Source organism: Mastigoproctus giganteus, chromosome 9 (genome assembly GCF_048544385.1).
Source record: "Mastigoproctus giganteus isolate SK-2022 chromosome 9, ASM4854438v1, whole genome shotgun sequence".
Taxonomy (NCBI): domain Eukaryota; kingdom Metazoa; phylum Arthropoda; class Arachnida; order Uropygi; family Thelyphonidae; genus Mastigoproctus; species Mastigoproctus giganteus.
Window position 1 is genome coordinate 91,932,931 of NC_143583.1, and position 17,510 is coordinate 91,950,440.

Below are 17,510 nucleotides of genomic sequence, written 5' to 3' on the forward strand. Positions count from 1 at the left end.
TAGTCATAACATCATTCCACCAATAGATATAAAAACATTCTCATGATGAAAAACAAAAAAAAAAAAAAATAAATAAATAAAATAAAGATAACACTGTCTCAAATGGAAATTAAGATTATAGACATGTGAATTCTTTGAAGTTTTTAGCATTTTTTCAGTGTCAGATATCAGAAGTCTTAAAATCAGCTCAAAATCATCTTCAATGTCATCTCAAAAGTTTAATCTTTTCCAGTTTATTTTCTTATGTTTTCTGTGTGCTTTATTCTTTACAACTGTTGATTCTGAAACTGCAGATAAGTTACAGAAATGTCTACTAACTGGACTCTGTAGATTGACTCTTTTGTCTCCCCCCCCCCCAACACACAGTGTAATAAATAATAGATAAAACTTTTGGTTATACTATATGATGTAAAGCAAATGTTTCGTTTTGACAATAGCTCTTTAAGAACTTTGGAAATAACTCTTGAAAAAGAAGTTACCAACGTATAAGGATGATTGGAGCTTATTCAGACTTGCCAATCTCCTGATTTAGGCATGTGAATTTCAGTTTTGTTCTTTTATATGCCATTAGAATGAGGTTTATTTTTTCATGGATTTATATGAATTATAAATTGCAGGTGTTTTTTTTTTTTTTTTTGTTTTTTTTTTCAGTTTCTACTACTTAGCTCACAGATCTCTGTGGTTATTTTAATTCACTGATTAGAATATCATATAATAAGCTAAGATTGGTAATGTAATTATTTCATTTCTCTAAATTAATGTGATAAAACTTTGTTGCTTAATAATACCAATATCTAATACCCTGTTACAATCTGTGGAGATGAAATAGTAATGCTACTTGTTTGGATCTTCAATGAGTTGTGTTAATTTGTTCAATCCTCAATAAAAAAAAATATATATATATTTAATCTTAAAAACATTCATGTGTTTAAATATATATATATATTTTGTGCTTATATACAGGAATTTTATAAATCAATGATTATGCTGTACCATGTATACAGGTCTGGAATTATCATTTTAGGAAGGATGTGTACCTGTTGGAATGGGTGCAACAAATAGTAATGAGATCAGTTTCTGATTCTGATTCAGATTCTGAGATTCATAAGAATCTCAGAATCTGAAATATCAGCCACATCTACCTCAAATTCCAGAGAGTTTTGGAATTCTCTTGGTGCTAAAATAACTTTTAAAGATAAGTGTAGGATGCAGAAAAATGTATAGAAATTTCAAAGAAATGCAGATAACAAGTAATTTATCATGAATGCACAGCTATTGATCTTACAGAATAGTCAAGCTAAAGTTCATGTATTTAATCAGATTGATATGCATCCGCAAAAATGAATGATAAGAAATAAAAGGTGAAATGTAATTCTAAACACTAGAGGTCAAATCAGTTGTAGAGAATGTTTATATATATCTATAATGTGATCACTCCAAATTTGGCAAATTCCAGAACTGGCAAAGAAAAAGCTTTAGGAGTGCTTGTTGAGAATTTTAGATAAAAAAATCTATAAAATAACATAAAATAACAAAATAAAATTTCAACTAAATTAAATTAAATTTTTTCATGCGTAGCCTGATATGGAATCTTATTGAGGCTTCATAGAAATGATCTGTGAGGGTAAAAGTTTTTTTACCAGTTGAAGGAGGAACTTGGCTTTGAAACAAAGCTAAGCAGTTAGTTAACAAAAACTAGCATTTTGTATTATAGTTTAAAAATTTAATAAAAGTTTCTCTTAATGAAACAATATATTTTCTATTGTCTGTAGGTAAAAGAAATCACAAGAGATATTAAGCAGTTGGACCATGCAAAACGTCATCTTACTGCCTCAATCACAACATTGAATCATCTCCATATGTTAGTAGAAGGAGTAGATAACTTGCAGTAAGTTTTTCAACTATCTATCCATATATTTGTAATATTTATTTTTTAGGCACATTAGCATATATGCATAATATGCCTATTGTCTTCGCCATATACATCTGCCTGCACGTAATAACTCAATTTCCAGTAGATAGATTTTCACAAAATTTTGTATTTCACTCTGTTAGAATAATTTGCCAAGTCTTCCCAAATTACATTACAATCAGTAATGTAATTTTTTTTTTTTTTTTTTTTTTTCATGCATACACGTGGGTTATCCATATGTCATGTATTGTAATTGAAGCACTACATATGGATATTGTTTGTCGCCATGCACTAATTAGAGGAATGAATGGGCAATATAGCAGATGCACAAACAAAATGTTTTCAGTTCATTAGTAAAACTTGTGTTTTGTTTGTTTTTGTTTTAAATCATGAATTATCACTGGTCAGCAAAAAAAAAAAAAAAAAAAAATTTTTTTTTTTCACTCCGTATTAAAATTCAGGGTAATTCTTGTAGATTTGACATTGCTGAATTCAAATATGGCAGTCGTATTGCTGTAACACCCACCAATTTTAAGGGAGAGGGGATTAACGTCAAAAAGGTTTCTAGTAAAAAGATTTCATATATTATAAGAAAATGTTACGTACAGTACTAAATATTGAAAAATGGGTGTATTAACCTTATTCTATTTACAAAAATGTTTATCTGATAACAAGACACTTATCTTGTCATTTTTTGCATTTTATAATCATCCATTGGTGTATCCCATACAAGATTCCAACAGTAGTCTGCCAACATTGGGGTACAAGGGTATTCACCTGTTAGGCAAGATTTTGCAGCTCCAGCGAATGCTAAGTTTTTATTTATATTTAGCCATTTTATTGACTTAATTATTATATTAATTATTTTCTATAAGTAGCTTTATAGTCCTAGTCAAGCTCCTTGGTTTATTTTGAATTTAGATAGCGATTTTGAAAGTTAATACTTAGTGTAGATTTTAATACTTAGTGTAGATTTTACCATTCGTAACTTGCCACCATTGTTATATGATACGGAATAGTGTAATGTATATCCCGAACTTGATAGCATAAGGTATAACATAAAATTAGATAGCAAATATGTAGCACTGCATTAAAAATCTGTTAGCTTAGTATAGTATTATCAATTGGTCCACTTGAGATCGATGGGTCAACTGTTGATGACCCTGCTCGGGTAGCTAACAAACTAAATGAATATTTTGCATCGACATTCACACATGAGGAGTTATTCAGCGAGGGGAATGCCAGAGGTGTATTCAACTCTAGCAGTAAGCTAGAGAATCTTGTAATTACTGAGAGCAAAGTGGAGGAGAAATTGTTGAAGATAAACACAAGAAAGGCACCTGGGGTGGATGGGATCTATCCAGTTATATTAAAGGAGGCAACAAAGGAGGTAAGCAAACCCTTAGCCATAATTATGAGAGCTTCCTTGGACTCAGGGGAGGTACCCATTGACTGGAGATGTGCAAATGTGACCCCAATTCACAAAGGGGGATCAAAGGCTGACACAAGTAATTATAGACCTGTGAGTTTAACTTCTGTTCCCGGAAAATTAATGGAGGCACTGGTGAAAGAAGCACTGCAGGATCATCTAGACAAGACTTCAGTTATAGCTAGGACACAGCATGGTTTTGTTAAGGGGAAGTCTTGCCTGACCAATTTGATTGGATACTATGATGCAGTCACAAAAGAACTGGATGCAGGGAATAACTTTGATATTATATACTTGGATCTTAGAAAGGCTTTTGATACTGTTGCACATGGAAGACTGCTGCACAAATTGGAGCAGTGTGGCATTGGAGGCAAGTTGCTGCTATGGATAAAGGGGTGGTTGAGGGGGAGAAGACAGAGAGTGGTAATCAATGGACACTGCTCATCGTGGACTAATGTTATTAGTGGAGTCCCTCAGGGTTCAGTATTGGGGCCTTTATTGTTTTCTGTATTTATAAATGATATTGATGATGGTATATCAGGCTTAATGTCCAAGTTTGCAGACGATACGAAGGTTGGCAGGGTTGTCAAGGACACTACTGACACTATGCTGCTGCAACAGGATTTGGAAAGGTTGAGCAGATGGGCTTCGAGGTGGCAAATGAAGTTTAACATTGACAAATGTAAAGTACTACATATGGGAAACAGCAACCCCAGAGCAACGTATCAACTCTGTGGTACTACACTGACAGTGGTAGAGAATGAAAGGGACCTGGGGGTGGTTGTGCAGGCAGATATGAAGTTCTCTGAGCAGTGCAGATGGGCTGCAAGAGTAGCTCATGGTGTATTGTCAATGATATATAGGAATTTTTCTAGCAGGGATAAGGAGGTGATTATTCCCTTGTATAAGGCAATGGTCAGGCCACACCTAGAGTACTGTATACAGGCCTGGAGGCCTCATTTCAGGAAGGATGTAGAGCTGCTGGAACGAGTACAGAGAAGGGCAACTAGATTGGTGAATGGGACAAAGGGGTTCTCTTACGAAGAAAGGCTTAAGTTTTGCAAATTACAGTGTCTGGAAACTAGGCACCAGCGGGGTGATCTGATAGAGGTGTACAAAGCCTTGAATGGTTTGAGCATGCTCAATGCTGATGGGATTCTTCCTCTAGCTCAGAAAAATCACCTGAGAGGGCATAAATTCAAATTGAGGAAAGACAGATGTAGGATAGATGTGCGGAAATTTGCCTTTAGCCAGCGGGTGGTTGGTGGGTGGAACAGACTTCCATCCCTTGTCGTGGAAGTTGATAGCCTAAATAAGTTTAAGGCTCAGCTGGACAGGTATTTCGAACGAACAGAGGGGTGAAGTGGAAGTGGTTATTTTTATTTATTTATGTTACTTTTTTTTTTTTTTTTTTTTTTTTGGCTGATGCTGCATAAGCTTGCTTTCTTGCATCAAATGCCTCTACTAATGCTAATGCTAATTAATCAGTAAAATTTATTAATCTTATTAAATTTCATTGTTAATTAAATTGTACTTAAACGGAATCACGACCCAGACCAGAGCAACAAAGCAACGATCACAGATTAGCGGGAGTGCTGTGGCTTGGGGAAGAACTGAAGGGGGAAATTCTCCAACACATCATAGTCTAAAAAAATGTGCGAAATGTGAGGTTTGCAGACCTTTCTAGAACAATATATGATCTAGCCAAGGAGGATGTCTTTGTGTGTGTGCTAGTTGCAGAGATTGTGAAGAAATTAGGTGCCAACTTAGCATTTTGATGGGCATCTATGAGAGTTCGAGGTGTAGGGTAGATGCCCTCAAAGAAATTAATATGAGGGGCCCATCAAGCTCTCAGCTACCCAACTCAATGTTAAGGCTCACTCCTGTACATCATACAACACAGCGACAATTTCCAAGGCAGAGTGCACTGGTCCCACAGGAGCTAGTTATTGTTGGTGACTCTATCGTCAGGGAGACAGGACATATATTATGCAAAAAGGGATAGGTGGAACAGGACCATGGTTTGTCTGCCAGGGACAAAAGTTGATGATGTAGAGCAGATATCATGTTTTAAGGGCACAAAAGGTGATATTGTTGTACACATTGGTACTAATGACCTTAAGAGTAAGAGATCTGCAGATTTTCTTAACAAGTACAGGTCAATGTTGAAAAAAAGTTGCGAATTACGGTTAAATTTGAAAGTGCCTGCAATTCTGTCCAGACACGATAGGAGGAAGTATATGATGAGAGGCTAGTCAGTCAGTTCGGCCCTGGAGAGATTGTGCAAGGCTCATGGGATAGAATTTTTTTCAGCGTGGTCTGTGCTTGTTAACAGGTGAGGGTGCTCCTACAGGGATGGGGTACACTTAAATAGAAAGGGTGCAAGAATATTTGTTGATGCTATTGACGCAGTGTTAGGTGGGTCGGAAAACTACTAGCTTGGGGGATTCGCAGACTAAAAGATTAACAGTAGCCGCAGGCAGAGACGAAAGTGATTCTTGCACTGCTTCTATTGTACTGAGCATCAGTCTAAAGAGCAAGTTGCTGGGGATTTCAAGTGCTGCTGGGAATCATCATTGAACAAGTAAATACATGGGCTGTGTTAGGGTAAGTGTAAGAACAGGCGTATGTATACTTGCATGTACACCAATGCTAGACGTATAGTAAATAAATTTGATGAATTTAGAGTGCTGATCAAGAAATCAAAGGCAGATATTGTTGGGATATCAGAGACATGGTGTCACACAAATATAAGCAGTGCAGAATTGGAATTTGGGGAATACAATGTGTATAGAAAGGATAGACAGGGTAGTAAGGGAGGAGGGGTTATGCTGTTAGTTAAGTAACACATAAAATCTAAGGAAGTACATCCAGTTGACATGGGTGGACAGTGCAATGTTGAGTCAGTTTGGTGTGAAATAAACATTGGGAAAGGGAAAATGAGAGTAGGAGTGTATTATTATTATTATTGCTCTTATATTATTTCTCCCTGACTCCTATTGCTCTTATCCTATTGCTCTTATATTATGTCTCCTTGTCCACAAGGGTTCCACCTCGTGAAGGGTACTACTACCAAGTACTCAGGGTGGTTGTTGTTATGTCTGGTGTTACTGTTGGTCGAGGAACTCTGAACTATCCTACAGCTGTTCAGGATTGTGACTTTCTGGAGTTCCTTGTAGGTGTTCGCTGGGAGACCTATTGATGCTAGACTGTTATGTAGGGTCTTTGGCACCATATCTGTGGCTGACACGATGATCGGGATGGTTGTTACTTGTTGTATATTCTACATCTCTTTGATCTCCTGTCTTTAGGTTCATGTACTTCCTGATTTTTTTCCCCATGGGTTTTCTGGAGGTTGCCAGCGTTGGGTACCCCTATGTCGATCAGATAAGTAGCCTTTTCCTTCTTGTCCACAAGGGTTATGTCCTGTCTGTTGTGCGGGATTGTCCTATCCATTATTATGGTGTGGTCCTAGTACAGTTGGTGGGTTGGGGTCTTTAGTACTGCCTGGGGTTCGTACTTGTAGTACGGTACACTTTCTTCGATCAGCTGGTATTTCCTTGCTAGCTTCTGATGTATTCTCCTGGCTACCTGGTTGTGTCTGAGTGTACTCAGTCTGGGTGATCACGTTGCATCCCGCGGCAATATGTTGGATCATTTCTGAGGCCAGGTGGCATTGACATGTGCCATTGAACACTCTGGGCTTCTTGGCGATGTATTTTCTGTAGTTCCTGGTGTTGATTACCTGGTCTTTGATGGCGAGCATGAATCCTTCAGTCTCGGAGAAGAGTGTTCCACTGGTGAGCCATGCATTGGAAGCAATTTTATCTATGTGACCTTGATGGAGATCATTGTAGTGTCTTCTCTGCCCATCTTTCTAGCTTTGTTTGTACCTCCTGGTTGGGGAGGGGGGACCTCCTCGCTTAGGTTGATTGAGATATACCACTTGTCTATCTTCCTTTTGACCTGGTGGAGCACTGCTGTGTGTTTCTGGAAGTAATCCTTCAGGTTAACTATTGCTGTCTTCTCTTGCTCAATGTGGTCTATCAGCCCCTTCCTCCTTCTTCCCGGGCAATTGTCAGTCTTTCCCCGGCAGATTTCGGGTGGTGTTGGCAGCTCTTGGCCATCATTGTCCTTGTCTTTCTCATGATATCCTCCAGCTCGGTGTTAGTCCAATCTATGACCCTGAAGGAGTATGTTAACACTGGGACTGCATAGGTGTTTATGGCTTTAACTGTGTTCCCTCCATTCAGCTTTGCTTTCAGCAGGCTTCTGAGTCTGATGGTATTTTTTGGTCAGGCAGGCCTTAATTTCCTTGTGCTGTAACTGCTGAACCTGCATCATCCCCAAGTATTTGTAGGCCTCTCCATCTGGCAAGGCTTCAATCTCTTTACCAGTCTGCAGGTGGTAGTTTCGGTTGACTAATTTTCCCTGGTGCAATCTGTGAGTCTTGCATTTGTCTAGACCAAATTCCATCCTAATATCATTGTTGAATTCTTTGATCTGGAGTAGTTGCTGGAGGTGCTTCTCAGTTCCTGGGTAGAGCTTGATGTCGTCCACAACATCAAGCTCTACACCTTCACCACCATATGCAGGTGGGTGAAGGTGCACAGGTTTTTCCTTCCTTCTTTGAGGTTATATCTGTACTTGCTACTGTTGAGCATGGTGGATAGCAGGTTAAGTGCTAGACAGAACCATAGTGGGCTCAGGGCATCTCCCTGAAAGATTCTTCTCCTGATGGATGTTTTCGACCTTAATGGTGGTACTCCATTTAGCCATCATTTCTCCTAGGAAGTTTGTCACTACTGGATTGATTTTTTTGTAAATGTTCAGTGCCTCTATTAGCCAACTATGAGGCACGGAGTCGAAGGCCTTGCGGTAATCGATGTAGGCTGTGTACATGTTGCGGCACTGCTTGTAGGCTTGCTCCATAACTGCAGCATATATGGTTAATTGCTCCTTGCATCCTTTGTTCAGCCACTTGCATCCTTTCTGCTGTTTGGCCATTATGTTCTGGCTCTCCAAGTGGTCTGATATCTTCTTGGTTATGCAGCTGGTCAGGATCTTGTACATTGTTGGGAGGCAGCTGATTGGCCTATATTTCGCCAGATTTCTTGTATCTTCATCTTTAGGCTTCAGATATGCTATTCCTTGAGTGAGAAACTTCGGGATTATTATTATTATTAGCTACATGTTGCAAAGAAGCCTGAGGCTTATGCTGCACCAGCCAAAAAATAAAAATTCCCCCGGTTACAGAGAGAGAGAGAGAGAGAGAGAGTCAAAAGTAGAAGGGAATCACCCATACTCACAGATGTGAGCCCCTGGGATTATTTATAGGCCTAATGACTCTGATGAGTACAACGAACAATCGTGCAAAGAAATAGTGGGCCAGTAAATCAGAATGACTTGTAATGGGGGATATTAACTTTCAAGATATTGACAGGAACTTGTGGGTTGGTCATTCACATGTTAGCAAGACTTTTATGGATTTATTGGAGGATTGTTTTCTACAGCAACATGTTTGAGGGGCAACCAGAGGGAGTAATACTCTTGATCTGATTATCAGCAGTGATTACATATGCATTAAGAATTTTCAGTTAAAGGAACCATTAGGTGACAGTGATCACAGTGTACTGATGTGGAATTTACTTAAAGATATAACTACCATCAAGGGTAAAGGGAAGGGTTTTTGTTTCCGTAAAGGTGACTGCCATGGTCTCAGACAGTTTTTAAATTCTGTACAGTGGGATCAACTGATGATGTTACCAACAGTAAATTCTAAGTGGGAAACATTCAAGGAATTAATCGTGGAATCTACTAAAAGTTTCATACCTATTAAGAAATATTGTTCAAGGTTTAGGCCTAAATGGTTATCAAATGAACTAATGAGGCTCGTGGCAGAGAAGAAAAATGTGTGGGATGCATATAAATTATCAGGTGATACAGAAGCCTATGACAGATGCTAGTCTGTAATCAAGTCACAAAGGAGGTTACGCAAGTGAAGGCTGATTGTGAGAAGTCCTTGGCAAAAAGATGCAAAGGAAAACAACATACTTCTTTACTTACTTAAATTCTGGAAGGAAGGGTATGAATCAGATTGGTTCACTTGATGTGGGTGGTTCAATTTTTAATGATCCTGCTCAGATAGCTGACAAACTGAATGAGTATTTTGCATCTACATTCACACATGAGGAATTCTGTAAGGAGGAAGGGGAGAACAGAAGTTTACTAAACTGTAACAGGGAGCTAAACAATTTTGTAATAACGGAGAGCAAAGTGGAGGAGAAATTGTTGAAGTTAAACATAAAAAAGGCACCTGGGGCAGATGGAATCTATCCAGTTATATTAAAGGAGGTGACAAAGGAAGTAAGCAAACCCTTAGCCATAATTACCAGAGCATCTTTGGACTCAGTGCAAGTCTCCACAGACTAGAGTTGTGCAAATGTATCCCCAATTCACAACGGCAGTTCAAAGGGTGACACAGATAATTATAGACCTGTTAGTTTAACTTCTGTTCCAGGGAATAATGGAGTCACTGGTTAAAGAAGTGATGCAGTATCACCTAGACAAGACTTCAGTAATAGTTCAAACAGCATGGATTTGTTAAGGGGAAGTCTTGTCTGACCAATTTGATTGGATACTACAATGTGATCACAAAGGAACTGTATGCAAAAAATGATTTTTATAGCATATAATTAGATTTCAGGAAAGCTTTTGATACTGTTGCACATGGAAGACTGCTGTACATATTGGAGCAGTATGACATTAAGGGCAAGTTGCTGCAATGGATAAAGGGATGGTTGAGTGGGAGATGGCAGAGAATGGTAATAAAAGGACACTGCTCTACGTGGAATCTTTCAGGATTCGGTGCTGGGTCCATTGTTATTTTGTGTATTTATGAATGATACTGATGAAGGTATATCAGGCTTAACGTCCAAGTTTGCAGATGATACAAAGGTTGGAAGGGTTGTTAGTGACAGTGAAGACAGTATGCTACTGCAGAAGGATCTAGAAAAGTTAGGTAGATGGGCTGAGAAGTGGCGACTGAAGTTTAACATTGACAGATGCAAAGTACTGCATATGGGTAGCAGTAACCCAAGAGAAATGTACCAACTGTGTGGTACTACACTCAGGGAGGTGGAGAATGAAAAAAGACCTGGGGGTAATTGTGCAGTCAGATATGAAGTTCTGTGAGCAGTGCAGATGGGCTGTCAGAGCTGGTCGTGGAGTTTTGTCAATGATATATTGCAGCGTTTCCCCAACTGTGTTCCGTTAAAAATCCTAATTAATAATAAAAAAATAAAAATAAATAAATTTTGAATATTTGTAGCGTACACCACTTTTGTATCATTCTAATTTAAAAAAAAAATTTTTTTTTTTTTGGTTATTGATATACTGTACTGGCATTGACTAAACAAATAGACCTCGTAACACTTTATTTTGGTGGGCTTTGCAAAGAGAAGTATGCATAGATGTAATGACATCTAAGAAAAGTAGCGATGTAGTGTTTTAATATGCAATTTAGCCTGTAGTAGATGGGTTGAGGGGGAAGTGAACCGATATCATGCATCATTTGGGTGGATGTAACAGAATAGCCTTCCACTGAAACATTCTTGCATGTTTAAACAGCAAGTCTGTAGTAGTGCGGAAAAATAGTAAGAATAACTAAACACACCTTCTTGTATAAATATTTTTTTTGATAATATCAGTATTTCGAAATATTATTATCAAAATAAATGATCGTGGGTTTGTGATTGAAAAAAGGAACTTTAAAACGAGAAGAAAGTACTTCTAGTAGTGCAACCGTGGTTGATGAAAACGAACACAATATTGTCACACTTCAAAGTGAGGATGAACAATCGCAGCCTTTTGTTCCCCAAAAATCGGAAGCGAAAAAACAGGAACCAACTAATAAAAGACCAAAAAGAAAGTGGCGCCTCCATAGTCAGGTGGGCAGGAGCAGTAGTGTGTAGCACACGCTTTTTGATTAGACCGGGGTTCGAGCCTGTGCTCACCAAATATGGCAGATGCGGAAAGGTCAGGGAATGACCACCGCATATCCCCGGAGCAATATGGCCTTAGTTGCTAATGCTCCTAAAAACCAAATAGCAAACAACAAACAACCAAAAAGAAAGTATGATGACAGCATTTTGAATTTTGCCTTTACATGTGTTGGAAATAAAGATGCTCCTCATGCTATTTATTTGTTATTTGGTTTTTTTTAGGAGTATTAGCAACTAAGGCCATATTGCTCCGGGAATATGCGGTGGTCATTCCCTAACCTTTCCGCATCCTCCGTATTTGGTGGTGACGGGCTCGAAACTCGGGGTCTAATCAAGAAGCGTGTGCTACGCACTGCTGCTCCTTCCCACCTGGCTATGGAAGCACCCACTCCTGATGCACAGTGAGTCGCATGTAATAAAATATTAGCAAACATTTGGCTCCCGCTAAACTTGTGTTCTGTAAATATATTGTGAGATGAAAAGTGTTCCATGACAAAAAAAAGTTTGGGAAATGCTGATATATAGGAATTTTGCTAGCAGAGAAAAGGTGGTGATTATCCCCTTGTATAAGTCAGTGGTGAGGCCACACCTTGAGTACTGTGTAAAGATCTGGATGCCTCATTTTAGGAATGATGTAGAGTTGCTAGAACGAGTATAGAGAAGGGCAACAAGATTGGTGAGAGGATCAAAGGGAGACTTAAATTCTGCAAGTTGCCGCATCTGGAGACTAGGCACCTGTGAGCTGATCTGATTGAGGTGTACAAGGCCTTGAATGGTTTGAGCAGGCTCAATGCTGATGGGATACTTCCACTTGCTCAGATTAAGAACCCGAGGGGGTATAGATTCAAACTGAGGAAAGACAGTTGTAGAATAGATGTGCGGAAGTTTGCCTTTAGCCAGTGGGTAGTTGATTGCTGAAACAGATTTCCATATGTTGTTGTGGAAGCTGATAGCTTAAATAAATTTAAAGCTGAACTAGACAAACATTGTTACATTTGGAATGAATGGATGGGTAAAATGGGAGGTTTTTTTTTTTTTTTTTTTTTGTTGCTGATGCTGTACAAAGGGTACTAGGAAAGTTTTGCAATATGACGCAACAATGAATCACAGGAAGCTGCTTGTTGCTGCATGTTGAGACATGTTCATACGTGCATAGTAGCCGCCGCGCCAAGTCGATGGGCTCAGTTATTCATTAGTTGTGAGAGTGTAAAGTGCTTGCGATGGCATCGTGGTCACGAAATGAGATAAGGACAGTTTTGCGGTATAATTTCGTGCGTGGTTTAACCGTAGACCAGTGCTTAGAAGAAATGACTCTTGCACTAGATGATAATTGTCCACATCGTACGATGATATTCAGGTGGTATAGAGAATTCCAAAGGGGAAATTTCACTCTGGAGGATTCTGAGAGGCCGGGAAGGCCACGAACGTCAGTTACGGAGGAAAACGTTACTGCTGTGAGGAAAATGCTTGACGAAAACAGGCGAGTGACCTACCAACAGATAGAGGATACTTTGCGCCTAAATGCACCAGCAATTCGTTCGATTCTGCAAGATCATTTGCACGTGAAGAAACTTTGTTCTCACTGGGCGCCGCATCAACTGACTGAAGAGCAGATGACACGACGTGTGACTTGGTGCCGGGAGATGTTAAAAAAGTTTGATAAGGGACAATCTCGGTATGTGAAAAACATCGTGACAGGTGACGAGACTTGGCTGTACTATTACGATCTGCCGACCAAGGCTCAAAACAAAGTTTGGGTTTTTGATGACGACGACACACCCGTAATTGTCAGAAAATCCCGATCTGTAAAGAAGAAAATGATAGCTGTATTTTTCAAATCGAGTGGAATTGTGGAACGTGTCGTTTTGGACACGCAGAAGACAGTCACAGCTAAGTGGTATACTGAACAATGCCTGCCTAAAGTCATTGGATCTATGAAGAACCTGCGGCCAAAGTCAAGAATGGACACCTGGTACCTCCATCACGATAATGCTCCAGCTAACCGCGCCAAAGCTTGCACCGAATATTTGACCACGACAGGACTGAAACTTCTCGAGCACCCTCCCTACAGTTCAGACCTTGCTCCCTGCGACTTTGCACTGTTCCCGCATGTGAAAATGAAGCTAAAAGGGAGGCAGTTTTCCAGTCATGAGGACCTTCTACGGGCTTGAGACAACGAGTGTGCTTTACTCCCTAGTGAAACTGGCAGAACTGGTTTAAAGATTGGTTTCGGAGGATGGAGAGGGGTATTGAATGTAGAGGAAATTACGTTGAAAAAATTAAATAAACAAAGCTGTATTGCAAAACTTTCCTAGTACCCTTTGTATAAGCTTGCTTTCTTGCATCATATGCCTCAACTAATGCTAAAACATATTTGGATTCCAATTTCCCCGGTATGTTTTTTCCATTTGAGAAATATTTTTGTGCAACCTTTCACCATCTTCATCATAGGCCACTCCCAAGTTTTCAGGAAAAAAGTCTAAATGGGAATGTAGGAAATGAAGCTTTAATGATAGGTCTTGGTTTTCAGTCATTAACCTATGGTATTTGAAAACTGAGGGTGATGAGAGCACATAATTGAGTTTTTTAACATATTTCCTATGATAATCTGTCAAATTTATTTCATACAAAAATTCTGCTTTTTTCGGCCTTGGCGACATATTTATATTGGATTATAATACCTTTTCAGCAGGTATTAAAATATAGTATAAAGAATTATGATATCTTATATACAAATTTAAAATATTGTAAAATTGGAGGAGGAGTTAAATTATTTTTCCTTGATGTAGTTTCATTATACACTAATATTAATGAAATATATGTGCTGGATGTAATTTGGGATTTATTAAACAATAACACTATTAACATTAACAGTACGAAGATACCCAAAAAAGAGATATTTGAGCTAATTAAGTTACTGGTTGGGCCATTAAGTTTCAAACCAGTAACTAATTAAGTTACTGGTGTGAAAGTAAGATTTATAGACAGATTTTTGGTTTGCCTATGGGTTTGAACTTGAGCGGCCTAATATCAAAATTGTATTTAGATAGATTAGAAAATATACATTTAACAGTTTTTACCAAAAATCACATTTTATGGAAGATACCTTGACGACATCCTCATTATAACGGATTATGACACTACAAATGAAGTTTTGCAAACTTTTAATAATATGCACATTAGGTTAAAATTTACACTCTAGAAAGAACAAGAAGAAACAAAGTCCATAAATTTTTTAAACATTACACTTAAGAGGGAGGGCAAAAATATTAATTTTAGTATTTATCGTAAGCCCACAAATACGGGGATGTTCCTACATTATAGTAGCTACCACCGATACTCATATAAAAGGTCAATCTAGTTCTTAAATGCATTCAAATACTCTTCTGCACAGCTCGCCTTACAGATAGAAATAGAAGAACTGACGAATAGGTTCCTAAATAGAGGATACCCTATTACCTCTATCAATAGCATTAAATTAGAAACTAAAGACAAAATAATCAATAACAAACTTAATGACAGGATTATTAAAAAATATTTTATTTCAATGCCGTATGTTGAACACTGGTATAGACAAATTAATAACCTTTTTAGAGGTACAGAAATGAAAATAGTAGCAAAACTGAGCCATAAATTATATGCAACACTAAAAATCACAAGCTACTATCGACATCCGAACAAACACATGACCTCGTCTACCACATTTCATGTAAGGATTGTGATTCTTCTTGCATTGGATCTGACAGATGTATTTTAAACTCAAGGGTTAAGCAACATGAAGCATCAGACCATGCATTGTGTGCAAATGTATTGGAACTAGCATTCCATGAGATAAATGAAAACCACGCATTCCTGTTTATTGAAGCCAAAATTTTAAATATTCAACATAATTATAGTAAGTTATTGATTGCCAAAACTTTAGAATGAAATTACAAAAAAACTCTATTAACATTCATTGTCCATTTCTCATATCTGATTTGTGGTTGTTCAAATGCATGTGTACCAAAGACTAATCTCCTATTTATAAGATTCCGAACACATGTTTCGTTAGATTCATTCCACCCTGTGGACATGACACTTGTCAAAGTTTTGGTCCACTTAAGGGAGGAAATTTAGTGTATTTTAAATTCATTGTTTTATCCTACTTTTATCTCATTTTAATAGTATTTCATTCATATTTCAAATTTGCATTTATGACAAAATGTCTTCCTTCACTAAAGGTTGCATGGGGGGTTTGATATTTCTGGGGTTGGGTTGGGGTTCACCACTGTGATCCTGGGGTTGGACTACCCATGTGTCAATAGTGAGGAACACATTATGAGTTTTAAATTATGTAATATTGTTTTAATGTATCACTTCATAATTTATTCGCATAAGAAGTGGTAAAGAAGAAATCCTACTGACTGAATAAAAGGTAACTCCTTGTTTATTTCTAAAATATTAATAGGACTTAGGAAAAATTGAGCATATGTAAGCTCTCATTTATGTACTAAAAAATTTATTCTGAATGAAAAATGTATTTACTTCATAAAATTTTGTGTAAACAAACTGCACATGTACACTTAATTGTTTAAATCAGAGAGTTTTAGATGTGTGACGTATGGACCATATACATCTACCAAATTTTGTTGCATAATTGAAGTATTTCCAGCTTTTACAAACAAGTTGATGGTACTAATTCTATAGAGGAAAATAATTTAATGAGATATTTAATAAATTTATTTCATTAATGCCACTGTGAGCTGTGGCTCTTGAAAGATGACTCTGATCCACAAACCCTTCTGTATCTGACACTTCTAGTTTAAACTTTTCCAACTGTTGTGAAAGTCATAACCAGTTTCTTCTGATGAACTCTAACATTTTTAATTATTAATGATTTTTGACTTACAGACAGAAGAGAGATGAGAAGTGAAGAGACAGAAGTAATGAAATAGGTACTGATTTTAATTGCTGCTCTTAATCTTGTAATTGTGACTATGAATCAAATTATAATATCAGTGGGTGAGATATCCTGTAAGTAGGAAACAGTATTTTAACAAAAGTAGAATGGAAAAGTTGAAGTTATGGGATGGATAGAACTTTATTGTATTTTTCTTGAATTTGTCAGAAAGCATAAAAATTTAAATGCCAGCTCAGTGCTGTAAATTCTATTCATGAAATGCTGTTATAAACTGTAAGCCTTTGTTAATGATATTCTTGTACTAGAAACTTTTATTAGAAGTTTTATTAAGCAAGTTGGAAACTGGAGTAGTGACTTTGCATATCTGTGGAGTGGATCACTGATGGAAAAGTTTCATACAGTTTGGATTAGCTTATTAAACTGATGTTATGAGAATTCTTTCAAAAAGCTGATATAATAGGATTAACTGAGACTTAGTATGAGAATGTGGTGTTTCCAAATAATGTGTATAAGGAAGGACAGGGAAGAATGGAGGTGGGGGATTATGTCTGGTAAAAAGTTGCCTGAATGTAGTAAAATTGTAACCCTATTCAGAACAATTTCATGATGCCATCCATAGACCCTGTGTGGTGCAAGATAGTAAGCAGTAAAGAAAAGTTGAGAGTGGTAATAAACAGACTGCCTGCTAGTGATGAGTATGATAAGAGTCTCTCAATCTATGTTGATTGGGCCAGTCTTGAATACGTTGTTATGGGAGATTTCAAGATATTGCTTCAAGAAAATTGACCTCACAAGTTGAACTGCTAGTATGGACTAGCAGTTCAACTTGTGAGGTCAATTTCTGAATCAACTTAATGATTAACTTGTATCAACATGTCACAGAAAGTACAAGGATGGAGTGGAGATGGGATGGGATTCTTAATCAGATCATCACCAAGAACTAAAATAATATCACAAATATAATGATACAAGAACTGTTTTCAGTGTGATTGTAGTCTTAAAGTGGTCAATGGCAAATGAGATTTCAATAGTCAAGGATAAAGGCAAGAATTGCAGTTTAAAGGATGAGGATTACTGTGGACTAAAAAAGTTATTGAACTCAATCAGATGAGATGAAATATATAACAAGGAAAGGGCCATTTGTTCATCACTGCTTTTTCTTAACCGATTTTAAGTATAGGGTCATTAATCCAAGACTAATTTTATATTAAACACACTGTGTGTGCATAATACACAGTTTTATTTTAAGCAGTGTGTGTGTGTGTG

General features: G+C 37.5%; 1 protein-coding gene across 1 annotated transcript in view; it reads left to right on the plus strand.

The window, feature by feature from the left end:
* Vps53 (vacuolar protein sorting 53) overlaps positions 1-17,510 on the plus strand; it is a 205,779-nt gene that overhangs the window by 44,841 nt on the left and 143,428 nt on the right. Inside the window, exon 4 of the mRNA XM_090381067.1 lies at positions 1,773-1,888. Within this exon, the coding sequence (XP_090237193.1) occupies positions 1,773-1,888 (116 nt within the window). The remainder of the gene's footprint in view (positions 1-1,772; positions 1,889-17,510) is intronic.